Source organism: Lutzomyia longipalpis, chromosome 3 (assembly GCF_024334085.1).
Source record: "Lutzomyia longipalpis isolate SR_M1_2022 chromosome 3, ASM2433408v1".
Taxonomy (NCBI): domain Eukaryota; kingdom Metazoa; phylum Arthropoda; class Insecta; order Diptera; family Psychodidae; genus Lutzomyia; species Lutzomyia longipalpis.
In genome coordinates, this window is record NC_074709.1 from 13,586,474 (window position 1) to 13,614,459 (window position 27,986).

The 27,986-nt window shown below is 37.6% G+C and overlaps 4 protein-coding genes across 7 annotated transcripts in view; 3 read left to right on the forward strand and 1 right to left on the reverse strand.

Annotated features, from left to right (window-relative positions):
• LOC129793173 (uncharacterized) overlaps positions 1-27,986 on the forward strand; it is a 1,136,769-nt gene that overhangs the window by 481,685 nt on the left and 627,098 nt on the right. The window lies entirely within an intron of this gene.
• On the forward strand, positions 3,646-5,181 carry LOC129793206 (probable malonyl-CoA-acyl carrier protein transacylase, mitochondrial). Its single transcript, XM_055833024.1, has 4 exons — positions 3,646-3,742; positions 3,814-4,170; positions 4,237-4,549; positions 4,609-5,181. The coding sequence occupies exons 2-4, from the start codon at positions 3,848-3,850 to the stop codon at positions 5,122-5,124; spliced, it is 1,152 nt and encodes a 383-aa protein (XP_055688999.1). The 5' UTR covers positions 3,646-3,742; positions 3,814-3,847; the 3' UTR covers positions 5,125-5,181.
• LOC129793162 (ankyrin repeat domain-containing protein 11) overlaps positions 7,453-27,986 on the reverse strand; it is a 33,910-nt gene continuing 13,376 nt past the window's right edge. For 3 of the 4 annotated variants that reach the window (XM_055832910.1, XM_055832911.1, XM_055832913.1), the window contains 3 exons: positions 9,012-10,418; positions 8,045-8,940; positions 7,453-7,966 (listed from right to left, as the gene is read on the reverse strand). In XM_055832910.1, coding sequence (XP_055688885.1) covers positions 7,787-7,966; positions 8,045-8,940; positions 9,012-10,418 — 2,483 coding nt within the window. In that variant the 3' untranslated portion in view covers positions 7,453-7,786. Of the gene's footprint in view, positions 8,941-9,011; positions 10,419-27,986 lie in introns of all 4 variants that reach the window. The other variant, XM_055832912.1, reaches the window with a different exon arrangement.
• LOC129793194 (uncharacterized) lies at positions 18,464-22,273 on the forward strand. The gene is made up of 4 exons (XM_055833009.1): positions 18,464-18,842; positions 19,175-20,254; positions 20,323-21,227; positions 21,921-22,273. The coding sequence occupies exons 2-4, from the start codon at positions 19,937-19,939 to the stop codon at positions 22,147-22,149; spliced, it is 1,452 nt and encodes a 483-aa protein (XP_055688984.1). The 5' UTR covers positions 18,464-18,842; positions 19,175-19,936; the 3' UTR covers positions 22,150-22,273.

Here is a 27,986-nt window from a genome sequence, read left to right on the forward strand (position 1 = left end):
AATTGAAATAAATTAAAAGAGTGTTTCAAGTGACATTAATTCAAAAAATTTAATCTCTTGTGGAAATATTTTCCACTGGAGTTCGCTTGCAATGACGAAGAGGAAAAAAAGTCAGGAGAAGTTTCAAGAGGATTAGACCGCAGCAGCTTTTTTCTTTTTTTTTTTCACCGCAATTTTTCATCTCACAATGAACAATGAGACAGTTAAGTGAAATTCTTCACGCATCACAGAAGCATATCATTGCATTCCAATTGAAAAATTGATCAAGACAGCAATGCAGTTAATTGCGATGGAGATCGATTTTCCTTCGAAGGAGGAAATTTCCTTCCATCTTCTTATTTCTTTTTTTTTATACATAATATGCGAGACAATTGAATTTATTCCTTACGAGCTTTCGTATTTCCGCATACATTTTTTTGTTCGCGCCCCTTTTGTGGGGATTGCACGGCGCTTTTTCCGAGACATTAACACGGCGCGCCAGCAATAATTCGGCGTCTGGTGTGTGTGGCTCAGGGTGAGGATGAAAATGCAGAAAATCCCGTCGAAGTAAAATTGAATTTCTCCCGCCAATCATTTTGGTATTAAGAGTCTGGGCCGCCCTCCGAAGAGGGTGGAAACGGAGCTGAGGGAGATGTAGGAGGATGTGCCTGAAGTGGCTGAAACAGGAAGATTTGCCAGGAGGGCAAAGAACCCCTCGCGAAGATGCAGGCAATAAAATTCCAGCTTTCATTTGCATTTTAAAAGTTATATGAATTTTATCGATCAGTCTCCCGGATGAGGGTGAATTTTCTTTTTTTTTTTTACATAAAAGTAGAAAACTTTATAGAATCCCAGTCTCTGATAAATTCGTAATTTTGAAAAGATAAAAAAATGTGTAAAATTAATAATTTCTTTCCATAGGATCGAATATCAAAAACAACAGTCAAAAAAATTAATAAAAACCAAATTTCGCTATAAAACGTTTAAGTAAACGAAACAGATCCAAAAGCTCTTGTATATTGCAAATACAAAGCTGTGAATTATTGACATTCAATAAAATGTAATTTCATTGTGTTTGGGCGGTTTTGTATGCAAAATGAAAAATAATTGCAAATAGAGGCGTGCAATAGAGGGCGAGCGGGCGATTGTTGGAGAATCAAAATTGAATAAAATGCCAATATAATTGCAAATGGCATGGGGGGAATAAATAGAGCGGTAGAGGAGAACAAATTGTTTGCGAAAAGTTATGAAAATGGTTTTAAGCTCAATCGACAAAATAAATATTTGTCCACCATCGTGCTGACAAGTTTTTAGATTATATTATTTTATCTCCTCCACATCGTCTCTCTATTTTCTATTTTATATCCCATTTTCATGCTTATGTTTGCAATATATTTTTTTTGTATTTCAGCTCTTGTATCAATTTTATTTTCACTGGGAAATTCATTTATTTATTTTCTCTAAATTTGAAAAGAAGAATTTGAAGAAGAAAAAAATCCATTCTGTGCCATAATTGATTGCGCTACAATCTTCAAGATCATTTTCTCATTTTACCTTTCTGAACGTTTTTTTTTTCATTAAATTTTCCCTCATTCAGCCCCTCTAATCATTCCATTGATGCGGTGAAAGTCGGTGAGGGAACAGAGAAAAGCTCTCGAAAATTCCTCCCCCACAACCACACCGGGGAATTGCAGATAATGGTGGATTTTTGGGGTATCCCTACGCCACCTCCCAATTCAACAGGACTTGTCAATCTTTTATCATTCCACCACGTAGGATTTCTGTAAGGATTCGGGGTGCTTTCTGCCGAAGAATTTCCCACCCTCTAATGCCTTTTCCACCTTTTCCCGGCTTTTTTTCCTTTTTTTTGTTGCTTCATCCCCTCTCTCTCCCTTCCTCTCTAGCCCGGAAAATCAGACGCACTCTGAACTTATATTTTCTTCCCAACATTGAAGAAAAGAATTTTTCACGAAAAGAAATTTACTTTCCCTCAAAACTTGTGAATTTTCCACGAGAGTTTCTTCAAGTTTTCCCCCCAAATTTTCCTTGAAATCTTTCAATGTGGGAATTTTCCGGGCTCCCTGCGAAACCCCCATTTAGGTGTCTCCATCTGGAGATCTTTGTCTGCTCTACGCGATGTGGGATTTGCCATTGGCAAATTCCCATAAATAACGCGCCGAAGCTATTCAATAAATCCCCCGCGTGAATAACACAATATTGTCAAAAATGTGTCTCCCATGTCAGAATTATATTCCCAAAGTATTAAATTATATTCTTATTCTTTTGTGCCAATGTTTGTGGAATACAATTCCTCCACCCATCCTCCCCGCCGCACGCGCGCCTTCGACAACTTGGAGATTTATGTTGAATTATGCCTTTCAAAAATTCTCCCTCACCGCGTATCCTGGGAATATTTATTATATATACACAATCTCTCCAGCGTGCTCTAAGATGGTCCTCCTTGATTGTGGTTGGGCCACACCGCCACCACCACAGCTTTTATTCCTACTCCTCCTCCTCCTCCTCTTGAAAAGCTCTTTAAGATTTCATTGAGGGATGGGGCGCATAAGTGAGAGAGAAAAGGAGAAAAAAGTCAGTGTGGCGTGGAAAATGCATAATTAATGACTTTCTGACGATTATTGCCATCAAAATGAACGGCAATTGTGTCCAGGGGGGAGAGCTTTCGCGACAAAAGCTCACGGTGTGCCGGACGCCAATTCATATGCGAATGTGTCACCAGCAGATGGTCCATGGAAAGGAGGAACATATTAAAATGGAATTAATTTCGCATGGGGATGTGCCCCGCCGGGGACAACGAATACCATCATCGACACAACCATGTTGTATACTACCCCCTAAAAACCTCCTCCTCATACGCATCCATATGTGAGCTTTTTTGCGGAGAAAAAAACCAAACATTCAATGAGATTAAAACGATTAAACTGTCTACAAAAACCCAAAAAGTTAATTCATTTTTTACTACCGTATTAAAAGAAGGAAGTTTGGGGACTTTGTTCAATCTTAAAACACCCCCAAAAAGAGTCTAAAAACAAGAATTTTGCTTGTTCTGTAAGGACGCTATTGGACGCCATTTTGCTTTTGCAAGAACGCACAACAGGCACAACAATTTACTTTTTCGTGAAATTGTAAGATTTGTCACATTCTTAAAGAATTTTTTGACTCATCTTGCCTTAGAAAATGTAGGTATTGTAGCGCTGTAGATTCTTGAAGTTCTTGAGCATTCTTATAATTGAAAATTGCAAGAAGGAAGTCCTTTTCACGGCTCACGATGCTCTAGTTGTTGTGGTAGTTATAAAATAAAATAAAATTGTATTTGAACTACAGAAAAGACAGAAAACATACAGAATTTAGATGACTAAATAGCCTAGAAATGGATGAAACTCTAAAATTTCAATTAAAGAAATAATTTTAAATGTATAAGAAAAAATTATTTATTATGTAAAAACGTTAAATTAAGGAATGAAAACTGTAAACAAAATTTTTAAGGCGTAAAAAAGATTCGAAAAAAGCGCCGTTTTTCATATTTCGCGCCATGCGAGAAATTTAATTTTCCCGAGAATAGAGTGTTGGAAAATCGAGAAAACTACGAATTTTCAACGATCTCCGAAGAGAAATCACGAAACCTCTTAAATGTTTAACCGAGAAACCTCACAATTGTCATTGTTTTTATTATCTTTTATCACATTTTCCTCAAAAAGTGCAATTTCTTACCCAAAAAACACATTTTCTTGATTTCCTTTTGGTAAAAAAAGAAAGAATTATAAATTTCAAATATTCAAGTCTTGTAATAAAAAATCATTTAAAAACTTTCAGAAATTCATGATTTTAACACAAAAGTGAGGTTAGAATGTTGCTGAGAAGACTTACCGGGAGATTCTTCTGTACAAAACCCCCATCTGGGAATGTCACGGAATTACTTGAGGGTGCAGCTACATTTGAAGACATAAAACCCAAAAGTCCAGACGATGAATGGTCAACACTACCATACCCCAAGGGAACTTCCTTCCGGCAGAGTCAGGCGGCAAAGTCAGTACGACCAAAAAGGGACCCCCGTACCACTTCCATCATCCTCTTTCCCGGTCAGGGAGCACAGTTTGTTGGAATGGGAAGGAATTTGGTGAAAATTCCCTCTGCAAAGGATATTTTTGACCTTGCCAGTGAGATTCTCAAGTGAGTTTAGCTCCGGATGGGAATTTTTCTTGCCTGGATGTAGCACATGAAAAATTCTCCTTCCAGATTTGATGTGTTGAAAGTTTGCCTTGAGGGTCCAGTTGAGAAGCTAAATAGTACAAGATACTGCCAACCTGCTGTTGTTGTTGCCTCCCTGGCAGCCCTGGAGAAGCTGAAAGAGGAACGTCCAGCTGCAATTGAGGAGTGCATTGCAACAGCTGGATTTAGCCTCGGGGAAATCACAGCGCTCATCTTTGCTGGTAGCATTCCATTTGATCAGGGACTGAAGCTTGTACAAGTTCGTGCGGAAGCAATGCAACTGGCAAGTGATGCAGCTGCTGGAGGAATGGCCACTGTGCTCTATGGGCCGGACTCTAAGGTCTGCAATACCCGTAGAAGTCTTTAGAATTTTTGGAAACTCACAAATTCTTCTTTCAGGTGGGCCAGGCATGTTTGAAAGCTAAAGAATGGTGCGTTGAGCGTGGTGTAGAATCCCCAGAATGTCTTATAGCCAACTACCTCTATCCTCACTGCAAGGTAGTCGCCGGAAGCATGGAAGCTCTGGAATTTCTCGAAGCTAATGCAAAGAATTTTGGCCTTAGACGCGTTAAACGTCTCCCTGTTAGTGGGGCCTTCCATACACCCCTCATGGAGGCTGCTGTTGAACCCTTCCGGCGTGCTCTGAAGAAAATTGAAATCTCCGATCCCCTCATTAGTGTTCACTCCAACGTTGACGGACAACGCTACCGCAATGCTGAGCACATCCTCAAACAGCTTCCAAAACAAATTATTCGTCCTGTTAAGTGGGAACAGACGCTGCACATTCTCTACGAACGTGCACAAGGAGAGTACTTCCCGCGAACATTTGAAGTTGGCCCAGGTAGGGCTCTGACCACCGTTCTCAAGCAAGTTAACGCCAAAGCCTTCGACAATGCCCTCAATATCTCTCCGTGAGCATAATGTAAATTAATAAAATAGTTTTCTATTAAAAAAAAAACCTGGCTGACACAACTTTAAGATATTTTTAAGATTTTCACAATTCGCATCAATAGAATTCGTCAGTAGTTCCCATATTAAGTTTTCCGACTATTTGTTCGAAAATGGGACTTCTTGTCCGGATCTTGAGGCCCAAAATCGATGAAATCCCTTTTTCCCCTGAAAATAGAGATAAATGTACTGGTAAGCTGACCAAGCTTACGGGAGCTGTGTTTCTTTCAGTGTAGGGGGAAATGGGGCAAAATGTTAGAAAATCAAGACCACATATCTCCAATATCTCAGTAAATATTATTTCGTAATTGTTCTAATTTAGTCAAAAGGTACCTTTTATAACTCTAACTAAGCCTATAAAGTTTTATAATAATTGATCTAATATTTTGGGATTTATTTAAAAAACAAATTTTTCGAATTTCAAAGTTACTTTGACCTTTCATTTCAATATCGTATTTTGGCGTATTTCTGTGTAATTTTTTTGATCCAAATGCATTTTTTGATAGAGTAACTATTGCTGAACACGAATTTAGTCTAAATTTTCCGAAAAAATTTTCCGGGTTTTCCCGTATAACACTGACACTAAAAAGTACCACTTGGGGCAAAATGTTAGAAACCGTTTTTAAAGCTGTTAACTTTTTTTTTATTTATTTATTTTATTTTTTTCCAGTCGGCACAGTTAATACTTATAATTTAGCATGTTATATTACTCTCTATTACTAATATAAAATTATTTAAAAAATAAAAAGTGCAATTTCATAAATTTTTCATTTTTTTTATTTTTTGTATTTTTTTTATTAAAAAAAATTTCTAATTGTTACACAAATACCTTATTATCAATTGCTTTTATAGTGTCTAGATGAAATAAATTTATAAAATTGAAATTTAAGGCCAAAAAACGCAAACTAACATTTTGCCCCATGATTTTTGAAACAGGCAAATGTGCAAGGGTTTGGAAAATGGCCTGAAAATGCATTTTCCCGTTGAGATAGAGAAAAATCGTCTGAGACAAAGTTGTAGCCCGGAAAATTTCCAATAAGATAGTCGTCATGAGAAAACTCAAATATTTTCAGGAAAATCAGGAAAATGTTTCTCCCAAAAAACTAACAAATTGCCCCATGTCCCCCTACCAATTTTGTGAGAGCAAACTATAACGCGAATTAGTTTAAATACGTGCAGAGTTGGGAAAAGTAGAAAAGTCATACCCTAAGAAATGTTTGGAAGGCCATATCTCGAGAACGGATCCATAGATTTTCATAAATTTTTTTTTGTTTGAAAGGTCTTGAAGTCAGCTATAACATATAGAAAAATGAAAAAAATTTATGTCGCCATTTTCGAAAAATTCGAGTTCGAAATTTTCGAAAACTTTGTTTTTGACTTTAGCGCCTCTTGCGGTCATTTCTCGAAGTTGCAATGTTCTAGACATTTGTAGGGTTTCTCGAAACCTTTCATTTGCGCTCGAGTTGATCAAGATCGGACTTGTAGAACCCGAGATATGACATGCCAACTTTGGAAGGCTATATCTCGAGAACGGATCCATAGATTTTCTTCATTTTTGGCATGAAGCTAGATAATATGGTCAGCTACAACATATCAAAAAATGAAAAAAAAATTATGTCGTCGTTTTCGAGATATTCATCGAAACTCATCGAAAATGTTGTTTTTGATTTTTGGCCCCCTAGCGGTCACTTTTGAAACTTCGGATGTTCTAGAGAGTTGTAGGGTTTGTTGAGATCTTTCATTTGACCCCGGGTTGATCAAAATCGGTTAAGCCGTTTTCGAGTTATGGTCGATTTTCGATGAAAAATTGTAGCGGCCATATTGGTTAAACGGCTTGACCGATTTTCGAAAATGAGGTATCGTTGGAAAGCTCTTGATGGCCCCTACAACATATCAAAATTTCAGATTTTTAGCTATAATAGTGACTGAGATATAGCGAAAACAAAATGTTGAGGTTATTCAAAATGGCGGACGGGGGGGTGGGGGGGTGGATTTGACCTCATAATCGGATTTCTTCAGGTCGATATTTAAACTTTGCCGTTTACCGCAAGTCTCTATCTATCACCGTTCTCTTGCAATTTAAGTTTAGAATCCGGAGGGCCGGACGGACGGCCGGACGGCCGGACGGCCGGCCGGAAAAAACTTATTTTTGGCGCATACGTTTTTTGGAATGTGGGGACCCTAATTCGTGCTCATCCCAAGTTTGAGCCCGATCTGACGACTTTCGATTTTGCTCGGTACACAAAAGCTGTGTCTGAAAGAAACACAGCTAAAATGAGCGAAAGAAAGGCAAAATTTAATTTTTTTTATCTGTTTTATTACATAACTCTATATGTAGTTGAAAAAAAATTTCCAGAATAGAAATTATTTTGAAAAAAAAAAATTTAAAAGATTAAATTCAAAGGTCATCGTAAAGCTTAACCCAGAGAAACTTTCTCCCGGAAGGGGTTAAAAGGCAAACAAAAAAAATTCTTCTACCAACTAAAAGAGAGTCGCGAGGGTAAAAAAAAGAAGAAAAAGAAAATTCTTACTCCTAAAAAGAGACAATCACTAACACTATGAGTCCTATGAGTAAGTTTTTAACACTGAGGATCTCCAGTCAGGTGGGGCAGGTGACAATTTGGCTGCTTTACGGTGGCAAGAGGTCAAAGTCATCACTCACGTGCACCATTGGAACGTGCAAATCCTCAATGGCAGGCTTTGCATTGAACTCACACAGAGAAAGCTCCTTCATCTTTGACTCCCATTCCATCTTCTGAACAGCATGAAGACTCTCAGCTTCGTTGTGGTGCCGAAGGAGCATCGCCTCCTGGAAATTCAAGGAAGAAAATTTAATAAATTCAAAAAGTTTCCGGAAGTTTTTCTTTTCATCCGGAAGCAGACAAACCTTAATTTTCTCCCATTTATCATCGACATCTTGAAGCCAGCTCAAGAAGAGCCTGCCATTGTAGCGCGATCTTGCATTGCGATCCTTCTCCTCTTGCTCCGGTGTCAGCATATTGTACACCTCCTCATCCTTGAGGATTGTACAAACAGAAAATGGTAGTGATTGATTGGCCAATGCTCTTGCAGCCCGTCCATGCACCCGCAAAATTTCCTGCTCAACCGCCAGAACCAGCTTCTCTTTCTCCACAACATGCTGCATCTTCAGCTTATGCCGCTCCTTTTCCTGCCCCGCAAATTGCTCTTTCATCGCCCCCGGAATTGTAGCGGGATAATTTATCGTTGGCTCCGTGGATGTCTTCCCCGCCAGGACGTACGTACAGCGATTCATGAGGTAGTCTTTGAAGCCCTGCGGTGGTTTTGGTTGAACCAAAAACAAATTCTTCTGCCTCCGCTCAATTTGTTTGCGTATATTGAGGTACATCTGGTAGCAATTTGTAATGGGTTGATCATGTGGATGTACCTCAGTGGATGACACACTCTCCTGGTGCTCTCCCGATGTCCCTGCACCACTACTTCCACCCACAACTCCGGTTCCACCTGAATTTGTGACGGTTTTGCTGTCATCCTTACTTGCGCGAATTTTTCGCTTTCTCGGATGAAGTTCGACGGTATTCTGCGATTGGACGGTGGAGGAGGAAGTTGATGATGTTGCTGATGATGGACTTGGGGCATTGCCACCGCCATCTGTCTCCGATGCACTTCCGGAAACTGATGCATTGGCATTGGTTGGACTATTCGTACCACCACCACCATTTGCTAAATTCCCAGTAGTTGATGTGGTGCCACTTCCTGCATTGCTACCTCCTCCGGTAGCACCGCCGGATGTACTGCTTCCTCCTGAAAAAAATAAATCCCCCAAAAATCCATGAGAAACCTCCCCCAGATCTGGATAAAACAATGCAATTTACCTGCTTCCATCGTTGAAGTTGTGCTCGGTGGAGCTGGTGATGGGGATGCACTATTTTGCATTTGCGGCGAAGAATTATTGCTACCACGATCTGTTGTTTGTCCACTTGATCCCCCGGAAGCACCTCCAGTTCGATGGGAACTCCTGAGAACTCTCGGTTGAGCCCTATCGTCCCCACTTGCGGACGTTGTACCTCCAGCCGCCGCTGAATTCCCCGCAACTCCCGCCGACACTGCTGATGCCGTGGTTGTACCACTGAATGTCTTCTTCTCCTCCCCCGAAGGTGGTTTCCCACTTCCGGACACTGCAGCATCAGTGGGACTTGCACATCGTGGTGAAGAACTCTCCTTATCCGTAGCCTCATTGCTATTATTGCTGGATGCCACAACGTACGGCAAAGCAGGATGATTTCTCGTTGAAGCATTCTTCCCATTCCTCAAACCTGGCTCCTGGTCAGCTGATGAGTTCTGCTGCGGAATGACAATCTTCAGAGGAGGTACTTTTGGTCCTGAAGCTGAAAATGTCTCCGCACCAATGCCCGGTGTTTTGGCAGTCGCCTCATCTCCTGTCTCTGAATCACTCTCAGCTGGGGGTTTTCCCGTACCTCCGGGAACATTCCCAGCCACTGTATTCCCTCCCGGGAGGCCAGCTGCAATCCCCGCAGCACCGCTAGATGTTCCAACTTGTGGGACTTGCGGCTTAGGACTGGCACATGGGCTTTTTCGCTCAATGTTCGATGTTGGTTTGGTGGCTGTGACAGTTGCAGTTGACTTTGGAACACCTCCAGGTGGTTTAGTACTCTTCTCCGGTCTCTGTGGCATCCTAGCTGGGGTACCTGCCTTCCCCGGAGGTGCTTCCTTAGTCAATGTCTCCGAATCTTTGCGTTTCTTCCTCTTTGTCTCATCATCACCACCAACATCATCAGCCACCTCCATATCCTGATACGGACGCTTCTGCTGACCACCTCCTGGAATATTCCCTGAAGTTGCCGCGGCACCACCACCTACGGATGCAACACTCACAGTTGCACCAGCAGAGCCAGGTGCCGGAACTGAAGGATCCTCACCGGAGGATTTCTCTTCGGGTGCCGTTTTATCAGCTCCACCACCGGGCTTTCCACCACTGCCCAAATCAATTTTTCCCGTTGAACCGTCATCAGAGGAATTGCCACCGGATGTTGAATCTTTCGGCGTTGTCTTGAATTCATACACATCATCCTCCATCTTTTGACTCGGTGTATTCCGTCCGGGTGTCGACGAGGCACCTGAACTTGCATCTTCGGACATTGCTGCCTCCTCATGGGCTACCTTCTTCACATCCTGCCCAAGGGGTTTCTTCATTTGTACCCCTGACACACTACTGCCCGTTGAACTTGCCACAGATCCTGCTGTTCTATTAGCGGCAGCATCTGCTAAGGCAGGAAAGAGGGGAATTATTAATTTCCGTTTTTATTTGAATCTGATTTCGTTTGAATTTTTCAAATTTTCAACGGAATTTTGATGAGAGATTGCTATGAATTTCTCAATATGGCGGCCAATTTACATTATATTTTTAGGTTAAATAAAGAAATAAAAGACCATTTAAAATAAAATTTTCTCATTAAATTAATCCCATTTTTCTGTGGAATAAACTTCCCATTAAGTAAGTACTCATTATACTTAATTTTAGACTTTAATTTCTTTATAAAACACGCAGCAGCCATGACAGCAATGGCGCCAAAAGGGAGAATTTAAATAAATTGAGTTTTAAAAGTTTCTTTTCAAAGCAAAGTTGAGGTGCTTAAAATTGTGGAACCTCCTTCCACTTTATATGAAAATCATTAACTTTCAATGAGTTACTCCTACACGGAAAACAATTTATATGAATTATTCAAATCACTCGTGACTCCATTTTGTGGATTTCCTCTTCCTTTTCTTCCTTTCTTTTTCTTTGATTTCTTCCTCTTCCCCATCACGGCTGGGATTTTTCTTTTCATCTCAAATTGCAAAAAAGAAAAATCCTCAAACAGTTGATTTATCATTAATTTACAATTCAGCGGATTTTTTTTTCATGAAGATTGGAGGGAATAATTAACAGTTCAGTCACCTTTTCGGGGTGAATGTCTCGCGGAAAGGTGATCAAAAATTAATTTTAAAAATTTGTTTGGCGTGGAAAATGGCCGGGAAAATACAATTTCTCCTAACTTCTTAAAGTCTCTGTGAGATTGTACCGAAAAATCTGTTTTGCCTGCCTGATTGTATTGTCTGTCTGTGGTTTTTGCTTCCAAAGAAAAAATGCTCAAGTACATTCTCCCAAGAACTCTTCCCATCCCTTTTCTATCCCTCCCCCCCCCCCTAAACCGTCATCAGTTGTCAATGTTTAGTTTTTCCATCAACTCGTGGGAAAATTCCCTTTTCCACTTGAAAGCCTTCTTGAAGCATCACCCCGCTCAATTTTCTCTTCTTTTTGCAAAAGGAATGAGTTGGAAAAAATTCCCATCACAAGATATTTTACCAATTTTCCAAATTATCGACGTAGACTTCTCTCAATTTGTTTCATTTTGTGTGTGCCTTTCGTATTCACTAACCAAGAGGGGGAAAAACAGCCACCCTCCGCATCAAAGGTTCTTCTTCTCCGGTCAATTTACCAAGTTTCACGAGACAGTTGAGTTTGCTAATAAAAAGGTCAACTTTGGATCGTCGTCGTTGTCCCTCTTTCTCTCACTCTCCCCCCGGCTTGTTTTATAATCTCATTTAAAGATATTCTTTTGATAAGAAATTGGACACATCATAAATAATAAATTCTTCGACGTGAAATTTATTGAATCGTGGCAATGAACTTTTCAGAATAAAAAAAATCATTTTTGTAGCTCTTTATTATTTTTTGGGGTTATTTAATATTTTGTGAGGAAAATTGGAAAAGAAATTCACAAGTTCTTTTTAGGAGTAAAAAAAATCAGGTTTGATATTGAATTTAGAAAATCAATTTAATTTTTCAACCGTTAAAAAAAGAAATGTCAAACGTTAAAAAATAAACGTCAAATGTCAGTCATTAAAAACTTTTACCTTCTAAGTCGTTTTAAAATAAAAAAAGAAAATTATTTTATAATAACCCTTAAAAAATCATCCCTTAGAATAAAATTCTTGCTATTTTCCTACGGAAAATCAATTGATAAAAAATTTAAAGACATTTTTTTCCTATTGTGCGACGTTTCGATAATTTTCCTTGCCTTCTTCAGGCTGTTGGACTTAATTACAAATTAACGAATCACTTCCTTTATTAAATACTCAAAAAGTTTTGAAATTAGAAAAATTATTCATATGAATAATTCAATTATTTATATGAAATGTATTTACTACTAGAATTTCCAGGACACACACTCAATTCTTGAATTCATGCAATTTTTCAAACAAGCTTATAATCTTTCTTGCAAGTTTAAGTATTTTGACTTCAAAGAGACCAGAACAGAAATAACTGGAAAGAATGTTTAGAATGTATTTGGTGATTTATTTATTTACTTTTGCTGCTCCTCTAACAACATAAAAAAAATTATTATACAGTGAGAGAACATTTCCTTACAAAAAAATCGAATATAACTACAAATATTAGTTTGACTTATTTAAGTTCTTCTGAAATAGAATGATGGTGATAGTTTTGAGAGTGCCGTTTTGAGATCATCCTCCGATTGCGCTTCGCAAGCAATCTCATCCTGGTGCTGGCCTTGTCAATCACAGGTTTCGGCCAAAATTCTGATCCCCATCCCGCTTGAAGTTTTAGGACGCACCCTTTGTGTGGATGGCCCAGGATGTCCCGGCGGCGGGTAGGTGTATGGCCGTGGAGATGATGGTGCTCGTAATTCAGATGCGGCTTTTCCAAACTCTTCTGCCATATCTCTGAAGGTTTTGGCAGATCTCTAGGCATAGGGAACATCTTTTGCCTTTGTCCTCTTGTCCAGAGCTGTTGTAGCTGTACCATGTTGCGCAGATGTTGGACCAGGAGCCACCGTAGATGTTGGAGCCACCGCAGATGTTGGAGCCACCGCAGATGTTGGACCAGGAGCTACCATAGATGTTGGAGTCACCGTAGATGTTGGAGCCACCGCAGATGTTGGAGCCACCGCAGATGTTGGACCAGGAGCCACCGTAGATGTTGGAGTCACCGTAGATGTTGGAGCCACCGCAGATGTTAGAGCCACCACAGATGTTGGACCAGGAGCCACCGTAGATGTTGGAGCCACCGTAGATGTTGGAGCCATCGTAGATGTTGGAGCCACCGCAGATGTTAGAGCCACCACAGATGTTGGACCAGGAGCCACCGTAGATGTTGGAGCCACCGCAGATGTTAGAGCCACCGCAGATGTTGGACCAGTAAGCTCAACGGGCCCTGGAACTGTAGCTGCAGTTTTCTTTTCCAGTTCCTTTTGGAGCATTGTCATCAGCATCTTCAGACTCTCCTGAGGCAGATCGCTAAATTCAGACATCCAAAATATGTTTCCTGCAAATCCTTTAATCAACTAATATTGTGAGCACTTTTTCACTTAGGAGCACTGATGCTGATGATGTTTGCTGATGCGCGGTTTGATTGAGAGTGCGAATTCGTAAATTGCAAGAGGCTTCCGGTATTCGTCAGAGGAAAATTCCGAAAATGACGAACACCGGAAGCCTCTTGCAATAACATCAATACGTCAGAAAAAAGAAGGAAATAGAATTCGTAAAATTCGTAAAATTTCTTGCTAGAAAACTTCTAGAGTGCAAGAAAATGACGAGAATATTTTTTTTACTCATTTTTGAAGTCAATTTTATAGCAAAAACCATATAATTTCCTCTTCTTTAGGGTTAAAAAAAATTAATTAATCGTTGTGTTCCGGAAAATTCTAGCAGCTTAACAGACAGTTATTAGATCCTTTAAACATGTGATTCTGAGGGGTTAATGAATTCAGCTTTAGTGAGAAGAGTAGCAAGCAATAAACTGCTAGAATGCTACCTCGTTCCACCCCACAACACAGAAGAACATCAATAAATATCATGAAACCATTAATAATTCACCACCATCTTCTTCAAAATGATTTTTGAAACAAATCACCAAGAAACTGGAGAGAACGTAAAGATTGTGTGTTGAGATGGTGGAAAAGGAATAAAAGTGGCACGATAATTTGCATATTTTCACGTATTCACATAAGTGAGAAATTTTATTTCATTGCCTTTTGTCACCATAAATTTTTAGCCATTCTATGGAGGCGACGTCCACCATTTGGCACAAGAAAAAATAAGAGATTTTCTCATTATTCTTGCGCGTTCTATCACATTGCGGGGAGACAAAAGGGGCGGAAAAGTGCTCAAATCACCTCGCCATTTTCCATGCGTCTCCTTCACCGATGTGCGCCATGTTGGACGGATGTTTTATATCGTTTGTTGTATATACATCACACCGAACGATGCGACTTTGTAACGATCGATAAATGAAGGCAATAAATCATTTTTATTGCACAATTTCCATGAGATGCACTTCTTCCACATCATCCAAAGAAAAATACTCTTATACATATAAAAGTTATATGAGTAAGTACTCACATAGAATATGAGTAGAAGAACAACCATGAGAGGTACTTTGGAAAATGTTCATTTTTGCAGGAAGATGCGGGAGAAGATGAAAAACGTTATAAAACAGACAATATAAATGGTCATTGAGGGTGGACTCTGTTTATGTGGATGGTTTACAATTTAATATTCAAAGTTTGCGGCAAAAGTTCAATGAGATGTGAATTTTTCTCACGTCTACGCCAAAGTTCTTCTTCAATTATCTCCTTCGTGTATTTTTATTCTTAGTGAGACTCATTCTCACATTTCCACGTCATTTTTCTAACATTTTCGTCATTATTTGGAGAAAAATTTTCAATGTTATGTATATTCTTTTCAAAGAAATGTTTTCTCATCATTGCGAAGGAAATTAAGGCGAAAAATAATTGAAAATTTATAGTTAGAAAATCAAAATTTAAAGATCAATCGTTAGAAATATTTGAAAAAAAAGTTAAAAGTTATCAAAGAATGAATGTCTAAAATTTAAAGGAATTATTTAATATAAAATTGTTTAAAAATTTTAAAATTCAACATTAGAAATTCCTTTGTACATTCCTTTAAAATTAATTTGTCTCAAAAAAACCATCACAATTAGAATCTCAATATGCATTAATATGCTGAAAATGCATTTTCAGAGAAGTTACAAAGCTTCAAGAACAATGATGTGGAATATTTCTGGAACATTTAATGTAACTTTATCCACATACATATGAGAGTGATTTATGCAACTCCCATCTCTATTTTTGAGATTAAATCAGTCCAACATTTATTTATAGATTAAACAAATCCCCAAATAAACTCTATACGTGATTCCGTATCAACTGGATGTCCTTTTGCTAAATTTATTGTGATTAAAATTCCTCCACATTGTGCAAATATTTATCCTATGATGCTTCTCTCACTCGCGAAATGCGGGCAAAAGGAAGAGATGCGAACAAATACGTAATATATATTATATTGTAGGTAAAATACAAAATTATATATTTATGTGCAAAACTTTTGAAATTACATTTTGTTTCGATAAATACAAATGAATTGAGAAAATACAATTTTCCGTAGGTACTTAAATGTTACAAATTATTTCTCGTTTTCCTTTCAAAGAAAATAAACCCCGAATTAAAAATAAATTTTCAATTTCTTCGCCAGGGGGTGCCTTTCTGCATAAACGACATCTAGCGGGAATTTCAAATTGAACTAAATAAGAGGACTTTTTTACTTTATTTATAAGCACAAATATATAGTTTTTAACGTACATTTCGTACTACAAATAATGGTTTCTTCGCAAGAAAAAAGGTAAAGAGGCAAGATACAAAAAAAGTTCTATAATATTATAAAAAGCACTAAATTGTCGTTATGTCTTCCAACGACAAAAAAAAATGCTTTTTTTTCTTATCGCACTCAATTTATGTGTATTCCCTCCGTCATTGCGTCGTGCAGGAAAAGGCGCGCAAGGGAATGAAGAAAAAATAAATATAACATGGATGGAACAGTATAAAGCGAAAGAACGGTAAGTAAAACTTACGGGCTGTGATTCTTTCTTTGTCAGTGAAATGTGAAATTGACGGAAAATTGAGGATGGGCAAATTTTGAGGAAGGCTTTCTCGCGCACCGAATCACAGCCAACGCGCAGATAATTTGTGGGAAGCCTTAATCGTGGGCGTTGGCTGTGATTCGGTACGCGAGAAAGCCTTCCTCAAAATTTGCCCATCCTCAATTTTCCGTCAATTTCACATTTCACTGACAAAGAAAGAATCACAGCCCGTAAGTTTTACTTACCGTTCTTTCGCTTTATACTGTTCCATCCATGTTATATTTAATTTTTATCTTTGCAGTTTATATATATTTATCTTTGCATTTATATATATATATATATATATAATGTATATATCTATGCATTTATATATATTTAATTTAATTTTGTATGTGTATATATAAAACGCCCCGCTTCGCGGGGCGTTGGACTTATGTAACTCATGATATGACATGTTAACTTTAAAACGCGATATCTCCGGAACGGCTACATAGATTTTCTTCATTTTTGGCATGATGAAAGATATTATAGCCAATTATAACATATCAAAATATGAAGCAATTCTATAAAGCGGTGCTCGAGATATTCATCGAAAACTCATCGAAAATTTTGTTTTCGATTTTAGCGCCACTTGCGGTCATTTTTTGAACTTGCGATGTTCCGAGCAGTTGTAGGGCTCGTTAATATCTTTCATTTGAGCCCGAGTTGATCAAAATCGGTCAAGCCGTTCTCGAGTTATGGTCGATTTTCGATGAAAAATTGTGGCGGCCATATTGACTAAACGGCTTGACCGATTTTCAAAAATGAGGTATCGTTGGAAAGGTCTTGATGGCCCCTACAACATATCAAAATTTCAGACCTCTAGCTAAAATAGGGGCTGAGATATAGCGAAAACAAAATTTGACAGTTATTCAAAATGGCGGACGCGGGGGTGGGGGGTTGGATTTGACTTCATAATCGGATGTCTTCCACCCGATATATGAACTTTGCCGTTGACCGCAAGTCTCTATCTATTACCGTTCTCTTGTAATTCAGCAAAAGGTTCCGGCCGGCCGGACGGACGGACGGCCGGACGGCCGGACGGACGGAAAGATTTTTGGCGCCACCGTTTTTTGGAATGTGGGGACCCTAATTCGTGCTCATCCCAAGTTTGAGCCCGATCTGACGACTTTGCATTTTAGAGTGTACACAGAAGCTGTGCTTCTTTGAAGAAAGAATCACAGCTAATAAACAATTGAATAATAAATTTTTGAGCAACTGATAAGGCTCGGGATTCCGTCTTCTCTAAAGAGAAACTCTATTAATGGGATATCAGTGTTAAGTCTCCGAGACAAATTTAAATGTAAATATTTCTGCTTTTGCCAAGGTATTTTATAAGGAAAATCTTATCTTTTCGCGGCTTTTGTGCACAAATCACGATGCTTTACATGCGCCCCCAAGGAAGAAGTATGAAGAAGGGATAAGTTTACTTTTAGGAAAGCAAAATGTGTGTGTGTGCAAATGGTAAGGAAAAGGATTCAATTACACGCGGAGTTTGTGAAACTCGAGGGCTCCCAATTAATTTGCCATCCTTCGACAATCTGTGAGCAATTTGAAGCTTACTCTTTTGAACCTTAAACAGTCTACTGATTTGCAATGAATGCGAAAATGGGGGGTATCCATGGGGGATATTAGGAGGAATTTATGTTTAAATAAAATGATTTATTGTGGGATTTTTTTCAACTGGTCCATCTAATATCTTTAAGTTCTTCTTCTAAGAATTAATCAACTAATAAAAGCTTTATTAAGATCTAATTATTCAGACAATTTTATTTAATTCTGAATATATCTATATACTTTCACAGCAGAGTTGATTAATTTTTAGATTAATTTAATAAAAATTACATAATTTCATAGAATAACTAATTATGGAAACTTCTTCTCATTAAAGTCAATAAATCTTACAACATTAAATTCACTCCCTCCCAATGAAATCTCTTTATTGGCATATATGAAAATACTCTTGAGAACAAATGAGATGTAATAATTCTGCAGGTATCTCGACCGTTGCAACATCGATATGAATCTCATATTCACTTGTTTAGAGGTGCATGAGAAAATGAATCTATATTCCCCTTTAATATAATAAATTGAGATAAAAATTCTCCTCTTTTCGTAGAATATTGCCGGATGTCTTCATTTGCGCGACGTGAGTGTGCAAGAGAGAAAAAAACAGCACATATTGTTCTATTTATAAAATTATGGAGAAGACGCACATCACCGATTCAAAAAAAATTACATATTAAGCGGAAATACTTCATGATGAAGGTTCCCAACAGAAATAAAAGAAAGAACAAAAAAAATTGAGCATTTTCCTTTTATAGGACATTTTTTCTTTTCTTTTTTAAATTTTTCATCACCTTCCTTTACACATAATCACGGATAATCACCAACCTACCAAAGAATAAGTTTAGTGAGTCAGAGAGGCATTAAAAAGAAACACAGAATGAGGAGCACTTTGAACATTAAATGCGAAATAATTCGTCTTTCAATCCACATCGACGGACAACCGTGCGATGCCAAAAGACATTGAGAAACGTCCCCACGAGTCGGAAAATGCGTTTCCCTCACATGAAAAATTTACTCTCTTCTCTCTCACACAGCGCACCCAAAATAGATTACAAAACATGTCTTCTATATACACTGAATTGTTCGTTTTATAGATTAAAGATTAGAGTTTTTATTAAAGGATTTATTTTTGAATAATGTTGTCGAAGGACTTTTGTAGATATGGTCCAGGAGTGGAGAGGGGCGCTTTAGCAACCCTAATGATAACACGACAGGTCTTTCAATTCACAATTTCACTTATTTATTTCCTTTCTATTCAAATACACGCGCTATATTTGTTTCAATAGATGCAGCTATTCTTCTCCTCGAATAATTCCTATTTCATCCTCCTTCTTTACACGTATGTAAATGTTGTGTTACCGAAGTTTATGGGAAACGTGTAAATTCCCACAACTATCGATTGATGCTCCTGCGGTAGTTCCCCGGAGCTATGCTTGAGACTTAGGTGTCTAGTTCGTCGGCAACAATAAGTTCCAAACGTTCTAGACAAAGGTTTAACGTTTCTTTTCCAACGTTTGAATGTCTTCGAAATATTTATTTTTGAATTGTAAAGAAAATCTTAACTGCCTTGATATTAAGGGTGTTATATATACTTTCCTCAATATATTCTTTTATAATAATTTCAAAGAAACATATTAATCTTAATCTCAACTGAACCCACTGAACCCTTTCTTTTCTTAATCTATTCTTTAATCTTTAATCTACATCCCATCTGTACAGCAACTCTGTAGAAGAGTCTGCCTTGAGAATTGAACTTTTTCGTGGTCAGTTTGTATAAATCTTCAGTTAGTTTGCTTCTTAACTCGCTTCCTCCCTCTTGCACAGACCACGGAATTTAGTAAATTATCCTCTCATCAGTGACGTTCACAAATTAAGTTCTGGTCGCCCCACTAGTGGAGAGTTGCAGTGAATTGCATTCATGTGTGATTGCACTTGAACTTGTGGATGTGGAAACATTATCATTTAACGGAGGAAGTTCATTTGTAAACCTTACATAATTGCAAATTTTGTGGTGACATTTTCCACAAAGTTGGAAAGTTGTGAAAATTATTACATTACATTCTTTTTCCTACTATATACACGAGAAAACGTTATGTGACAACGGGAAGGGTCTATTGATTGTTGGCAGAAAGCCAGCCGTGCTTCAGAGTTTTCCACCACTTTGCCAGTTTATTGAGAGACAAAACGTCATCGGCCACAGTAACGTGGGAAATTCAGAGCTAGAGCAACGGAATGCCTAAAAGGAATCAAATTCGAACACTCTGTGAGCATGCCCTATCCCAACTGGCGCGTACTATTGTACAGGCAATCGGAGATGGATCATTTGTCTTTGCTGGCGAGCTAGCAGTTGTTATGGTACAAATAAATGACTATTTGGAGAATGCTGGTGCTACAAGTGACATATACCAGGATCTCCTGAAAGTTATCCTTGGTTCTGACACACTAGATGCCAGTATTCGCTTCACATGCCTCCAGATGCTACTCAATGGTTCTGTACAGTATCTCGTTACGGAGATTTTCCCATTTTCTTACTACGAAAAAATTCTTCAGGTAACCTTTTGAATCTTAAACCTTAAAGGAAATAAATCTAAAGTACCTACTTCCTCCTCCTATACTAGGTTATCGCAGCGCAAGGACATGGTTTGCGATTTTTAAATTTAAAAGGTGTCTGGGTTAAGGAAGAACTCATGTTCTACCTTTATGAAATTGTTGCAAAACTTCGACATCTAGAACACCTAAGTATCCCCTATATTGCCAACGACGAGCTCCTTGAACATATCGCCCGTCAGTGCCCCAATCTCCGAATGCTGGACATTGCTGGGGAAACGGATATTACAGAAATAGGGATGGAGAGCCTGGCTCTAGGTGTGTGCAAGGATACCCTGACAGTCGTTGACATAGGTATGCTACGTGAAGAAAATATCTGTCACACTGACATTGCACTCTTGCTAATGAATTGCCCCAATATCGTTACCTTCCAAACATATTCCTACGTTGGACGAACTGTGCAGTACATCTATCGACAAGATCCGGAATTTAAATGCAAACTAAAGTACATCCATGACACAGAGACAACGGATAAAACTCTCGATGCCATTGTGAGTTGCTGTCCTAATTTAGAAAACCTCTACATGGACACCTCAGATGCGGGAATTCTCAAGAAACTGCGACACCTTAAGCACCTAGAACGTCTCAAACTCTACAAGTTTAGCTGTAAAGAACTCGATTCGGTACTTATGAATGGACTCGGAGGGCGTCTTCGCTTCTTGACCCTAATCAAGGGGCGCGGTACAATGGATCTCGGGAAATTAGCTTCAATTTGCCCAGCCATAGTTGATCTAGATTGCTACCTAATGGAACATCTGATTTATGCCAGTGATCACACATTTGAATCCCTCGAAGGTTTAGAAATTCTAAACAGTACAATCGTTCTTAGCAGCCTCAAGCACTTTGTTGCAAAACATACAACCCTAAAACGTCTCGCTATCGACACAGTTCACTTTACGGATGAAGATATGATGAGGTGAGTTTCTGCACAATCATCCCAAATCAATTGATACATTTCAAAAGGCATGAAAGAGGGAGAAACCCATGAAATTCCCCTTTGGGGAAGGAAGAAACATTCCCACATAACACTGTGAGATATTCATACATCATTGACAGACAGATTTTCACTCTTTCTCTGGATCAATAGCTCAAACATTTTGAGATGGAGCAAAACGAAATCTGGTGGGAATTTTCTTAAAAAAAATGTTTAGAAAAAGAGCAGAGAAGTGGAGATTTTCTTTTTTTCAAAGTTAGACTTTCATTTAAAAATTAATAAATTACGGAAAAATGAAACTGATTTTCTAGTCAAGAAACTTGTAGTGAATTTTCTTAGAGAAGTTTTGAAATTTAGGAAGAAAAATAAAGACTGACTAAAATTTTTAGGAACTTACCAACTGTAAAGCTTAGATGAGAATCCTTAATAAAAATCTTAGGAATTATAAATATTTCTAGTCAGAAAATTTAGGGAAAAAACTCCTTTTTAAAAGAAAGTTTATTAAATTGGACATGTAAAGCCTTTGGACGTTTTTCTGTTCTTAACGTCACAAAATGTTTAACCACGTAACGTAAAAGCTCTTCCCATGAGAAATTATATGTCCACCACACACTAATATATTTTATGTTTGTTTTCTTCTCTCATTTCAACCCCAATCCGTGCACAATTTCGAAGTTTATTTGTGGAGAATGACTTTGGTGTGTTAGAAGATATCTGGTTCACATCGGCGCCCAATTTAACAATTAGCACAGTGGAAATTCTGTTGGAACGCTGCCCAGAACTTCAGAGTTTGGGTCAACTGAGCGGCTGGGCCCTAACACCTGACGATCTCTCACTCCTCCGTGGAATTCTCAAGAGTAGCAATTCGAGTCTCGTACTTTCACCATCAAGCATCTTCCCGTGAAATGAATTTTTCTTTAATTTTTTCTCTTTTTTTAATCAACACACACAAAAAGAGAAAATTATCATGATGAGTTGTTATGAAAAAAATTTAGGATCTGTATATTGAATAAATTGCTATGAAATTATTTATTTTTACTCCCCCGAAACTGTATACGCAATATATTTCCTTCAATGTGCAAAAGCTGCGTGATGCGTATTCCACACAAAATGATAATAGGAACCAAAGTGAGCAAATTTCCCAAATTAATGCTCCATCACTGAATTCCTACAACCCCATACCCTCGGGCCTATGGGTATGTGTATAGAGGTCTTGTTCTAGGAACTTCCACCACACCACCCACCCAGACTTGGAATGGTTATTGGCGCAATTTCAGGTACAACATGATAAGATTCAACTCCATAATGCCCCACTGTTGTTCCACATCATCCCCATTGTGCAAACAATATTGAATATCATCCCTCTTTGCTCGCTCTCGCAACAAGGGTGCAAAAGTAAACAAGGAAAACTCCAAGAGAACACCTCCTACACTCCCCTCCCACCACCCACTCGTCAGACAAAGTGGCCAGAAATACGGATGAGGGAAAAAGGATGGCACATACAGTGCTATATACAGAGAAAAACTTTCAATGGAAATAAAATCAATATCGCAATATTTAGTTTGTTCTGTGTATTAAATTGGGATTGAGAGACATGTTGAAACTTTTCAATAAATCTCCACGACAGAAAAAATTGCAGCAAATCCATTTCACCTGACTATACGTTCAAAATTGAATTTGAGAGTAACAAAAAAAAGCCCAAAACATCTCTGGAAAGGATAAAAATTGCAATAAGAATAATTTTGCATCACTCAGCATATAATGTAGAGTGATACACAACACCAAAACTAACTAATAATTTGCAATAAATTATCGTTGTAATGAAAAGTCAATCATAACGCGTCCAGTTATTAAAGTTGGTATACCACAACGCGGATGGGTCAGTCTATGCGTTGTAATTTAATTTGTGAGCAGAATTAGTAGGCAAAGTTGATTTTTTTTATGAAATTCATCAATATGAAAGATAAAAATGCACATATCTGAAGTTCTATTAAACCTACAGAAATTTCTTGACTAGTTTTGGAAAGGTATTAAAATAGGCTATAAATTGACATAAATTTCAATGATTTTCAAGGTCACCTCTAGAACACAAAATGGAGGATTTTTGTTTCACAAAAAGAGTTTTTCGTATTTTTCGTCCTGAAGGAATGGTTCTAGAGGTTTCTGATGCTCTAGAAAGTTGTAGATAATTGCAAAACCTTTAATTTGATACCAAATTGAGTCAAATCGGACAAGCGGTTCAAGAGATATAGCTCTTAGAACTTTTCAAATTCAAGAATTTTTTAAATGGTCATATCTTCTAAACGGCGACATAGAATTTCTTCATTTTCGGACTGATGCAAGATTATTAGTCCCGCTACAACATATCAAAAATTCAAGGAAATCTATGATTGGGATTCGAAGATATTGCCCAGTAAAGTTAAGCAATTTTTGTTTTTGTTTTTAGCGCCTCTTGCGGCCATTTTTGGAACTTGAAATGTTCTAGACAGTTGTAGGGCTTCTTGAAACCTTTCATTTGATACCAAGATGGTCAAAATCGGTCAAGCCGTTCTCGAGTTATATCGAAAAAACACTTTTTGCTTTAGGCCGCCATATTTGCTAAACCGCTTGACCGATTTTCAAGTATGAATTGTCGATGAAAACGTCTCATTGAGCTCTACAACATACTAAAATTTCAGATTTCTAGCTATAAGGGGACTGGTTGATGGTATTTCAAAATGGCGGACGGCGGCCATCTTGGATTTTGAAAATGCGAAAAAATGAAATTTTACACCCACATTTCTATAGAAAACTTCAAACCGGAAGTCTCTATCTGTTACTGTTCTCGAGTTATAAGGTAAAGTTTGGGCGACCGGCCGGCAGGACGGCCGGCAGGCCGGCCGGATCAAAAATTTTCCACCACCATTTTCGTAATGTGGGATGTCTAAAACGTGCTCATACCAAGTTTGAGCCCGATCTGAGGTGGTCGGTTTTTCCGACGATTACAATACTTGGTATGCCACGATTGTGGTATACCAACTAATTCCACAATAATCCAGTCAATAACTTTAATGCAGTTTCACTCTGGATAATAAAAACAAATTAACGTATAAATTTTACAAAGTGAATTTTGCAATAATGTGACATGAATTAATTAGGTAGTCGTCCTTTGTTTATGAGATCACATAATAAATTTTCAGCATAGTCATTGTCAAAATGCACCCCATTATACGTATGGCTTTCAATTCAATTAATATTGCCTTTGATCATGTTGAAAATGTAATAATTGTGCGGCTGATCAAACACATAAAAAAAGAGCTTTACCACATAGTCTTTCCTCCTGTGCAGCATAATCACGGACTTCAATATTCCGTGCGATGTGATTTATTTTGTCATTAATATAATATTCCGCAGTAAGTACGCAATTTTCATTGTAACATTCAGGGGAGGGGGGAAAGTTTTAGACTTAATTAAAAAGCTTTTCGTGAAAACTCTCAAAAATTTGTGCCGCATGAAATAAAAAATTGATATTTGTACTTTAAACATCATTTTTTCACCCATATGTCCACTCAGTGGTCGAGAAAGTCAAGCAATGTTGCCATACGCTATACATAAGCAACATAATTCAAATTTATATACATATGTGTGTTGTTGACCCAATTATTAGTATATTCAATTAACTGAAAACTACTAAACATCGCACGTCAATGTGCCTACAAATTCAATCTCATTTTAGCACATCAATTTATCTCTTCTCTATATTACAATGTATTTGTATGAGGAAATTCTCTATATATTCTAGGTAATTATATGGGGGGAATTAATCCTCTTAGTATAAAGTGTCGTTCACATTAGAAATTTATTGATATGAGTAGAGAAATGATTAATTCGCTGTAAAAGAACTTCTGTCAGAATTTCTTTATGAAAAATCTTCTGACAAGTCTGATAGAACTTGTCGTCACATTATCCTATGTATGAAAGAACTAATTCTCCTTTTACAATACCATTTTATTCATAATAACCACTAGCTATGATTATTGAGAAATTTCGTCAATTTTAATTCATTTGCATTTTAATACGTTAACATAGCACTTGGAAGAGCTTCTGCACCACAAAATATATGCTAAAGTATAGTTGAATATTTCTGCATTTTCTCCATCAATTTAATTATATAGGTACGTGGTATATGCACGAGGAAGTTTATGCAGACAAAGAGGAGTATTTGTTACCATGGGAATATCCAATTTAGTTGGAAAAACATTCTTTCTACACTGTTTTGTATACATATACTTCCATCTCTCTTGGTGGATGCTTTAAAAAATATGAAAAAATATTTGCAAATAGGAAAATGTATTAACGTTTTTCCCAAACCCATGGATATTTGAATTTTAATAAAGTTAATTTAAAAACTTACAGATTCAGTTTCTCTTACGAACATTGGTTTATATGAAATTCTTCTAAAAATAGGGAGCATAAGAAAAAAAATCCCCAAAAGTAATCTTGCAAGAGAACGAATATGGAAATTGGAAAACGAGATAACTTGTCGCAAGAGCACAAAACTATATAATACAGAGGAAAATATTTAGTATGAGATAGAGTTAAAGTTTCGTAAGATGGCAAATGAATGAGCAAAGTGGGAAGCCCAAAGTTTCCCAAAGGAAAGAGTGTCATACAGAAGTAGAGGTACGTGAGATGTTCAAATGATGGCATATTTTAGCACATATACATAACTTGGAAATAAGTGCAATAAAACCGGTCAGTTATGAAGCTAGAGGGGTAAATGTGTGGGAGGGAAATGAGAGGGTGAACTTCTTTCTCAAAGTAAAATGGAGGATATGTGTTGTACAGAAGTAGAGGTACGTGAGATGTTCAAATGATGGCATATTTTAGCACATATACATAACTTGGAAATAAGTGCAATAAAACCGGTCAGTTATGAAGCTAGAGGGGTAAATGTGTGGGAGGGAAATGAGAGGGTGAACTTCTTTCTCAAAGTAAAATGGAGGATATGTGTTGTATGGAATGGTTGAACCCTAATCAAATTTATGGATGTGACACTGATATTTCCGCTTACATCCGGCACACGTCTCAGTATCGTATTACGATGGATATTTTCTCGCTCCTTTCCACATCATACTCCACAAAATAGCCAGACGCGCGAGTCAATGTGCAATACATCTTCATAATATGCGAAGAAGGTACCTTGGACGATGCTTTGGCATGCTCTCTGGAGGCATATTATGCTGGGTGGTTTGGATCGTGGCCACTCCAAAGTATATTATCACCAATATCCATTGAACAGCATAATGTATAAAAGTCAAGAAAAGAATGAAGCTTTTTGGGATGGTGGAGAACCTTCTCTTTTAACGCATTTGCCCGTTCTTTCATCCACTTCATCTTCTGATCCCCACCCGGAGATTCCTTCTGTCTTTTAGCAATAGCAAACTACTAAGTGAGGTATAAATGTGGTTGTTTATTCATTGGCAATATTGCTTCTCTCTGCTTCTTTTTTTTCCTCTCGATTTCCATCGCACTTTCTGTGTGGTTTCCTTCTACATATGTATGTACATTATTTTCTCTCAGAGTACCGCATAAAAGCCATCTCTTGTGCATAAAGCAAAGAGAGAGAGAGAGAATGAAAAAATGTGCCTCCCGATTAATTTATCCAGTCAGCAAAATCTGTCCATTATCGCGCATAAACCTTCGCGAAAGATGAATAAAATTCAGTCGTTTATGATTGGTATTCGCCAAATGCTTACTTTCACACATAAAATTTCACGAGATGTCGTTGTGCAAGAAAATCACCATGGGGGTTATTCGCAAAAATCCCCCCAAAGTTGTGAACTTTTTTTTTATTATATGTTTACCACCCACATTTTGTGATGGTCCCGTGTGCAGCTTTTTGCGTTTGATTATTTCCCGTAAAGAAAATTCCTACATTGAGAATCAATAGATGTGTGCGTATACGTACAATATCAAATTGCAGAATTGCTATGCTATAAAAATCTGTTTTGTTCTTGTTTTCTTTTTTTTGTCCTGTACTGAAGACTTTTCAATGATTTCCTCAGATAATTTAAATTACGAATTTTATAGCTATTGAAAATCAATCTAAAAACAGTTAGAATTTCCTCCCAATCATTCCCATATCACGACTTATTTATTAATATTGATATGCTTTCTTTAAAATTGTCGTAAAATTATCATACTTTGTGTAAATGGCATAATATCTCTTTTCTGCATGATTAAATTTTCACACACAAAGAAAATCACTCGCATTTGGTTCTGCTTTACAACAACAAAATTCTTCAGGCCCCCTAATTGACTTCAATTTAACTTTCCGTGGCAAATGGGTTAATTAATTAGTGACAAGTGTTTCTATTTGGATAATTTACAGCTTTGATTCCCATTTTCTTTTTATACAATATATTTCGAATTTATCAACTGATCCATGACGCCGTGTGGTGCTTGAAACGTGATATTGAACGAGGATTGTGACTGATAATATTTTTCAAAATCAACTATGTTGCTTGATACTTTTTTGCTGCATGCCACCATTTGCGATAAGGTTAAGAAAAATCGTGGAACTTTGTGACCTATGAACGCCTTGATTATTGTTTATTAAATGAAATATTTAATTCTAAAATATTAAACTAAAAAATATCTCAATTTTAAGATTATCAAGAGCGTAGAATTCAAACCCACAACACTTGAACTTAGGATTTAGATGTCCTAGCCAAAGAGCTAATGAATAATTAAAGAAAT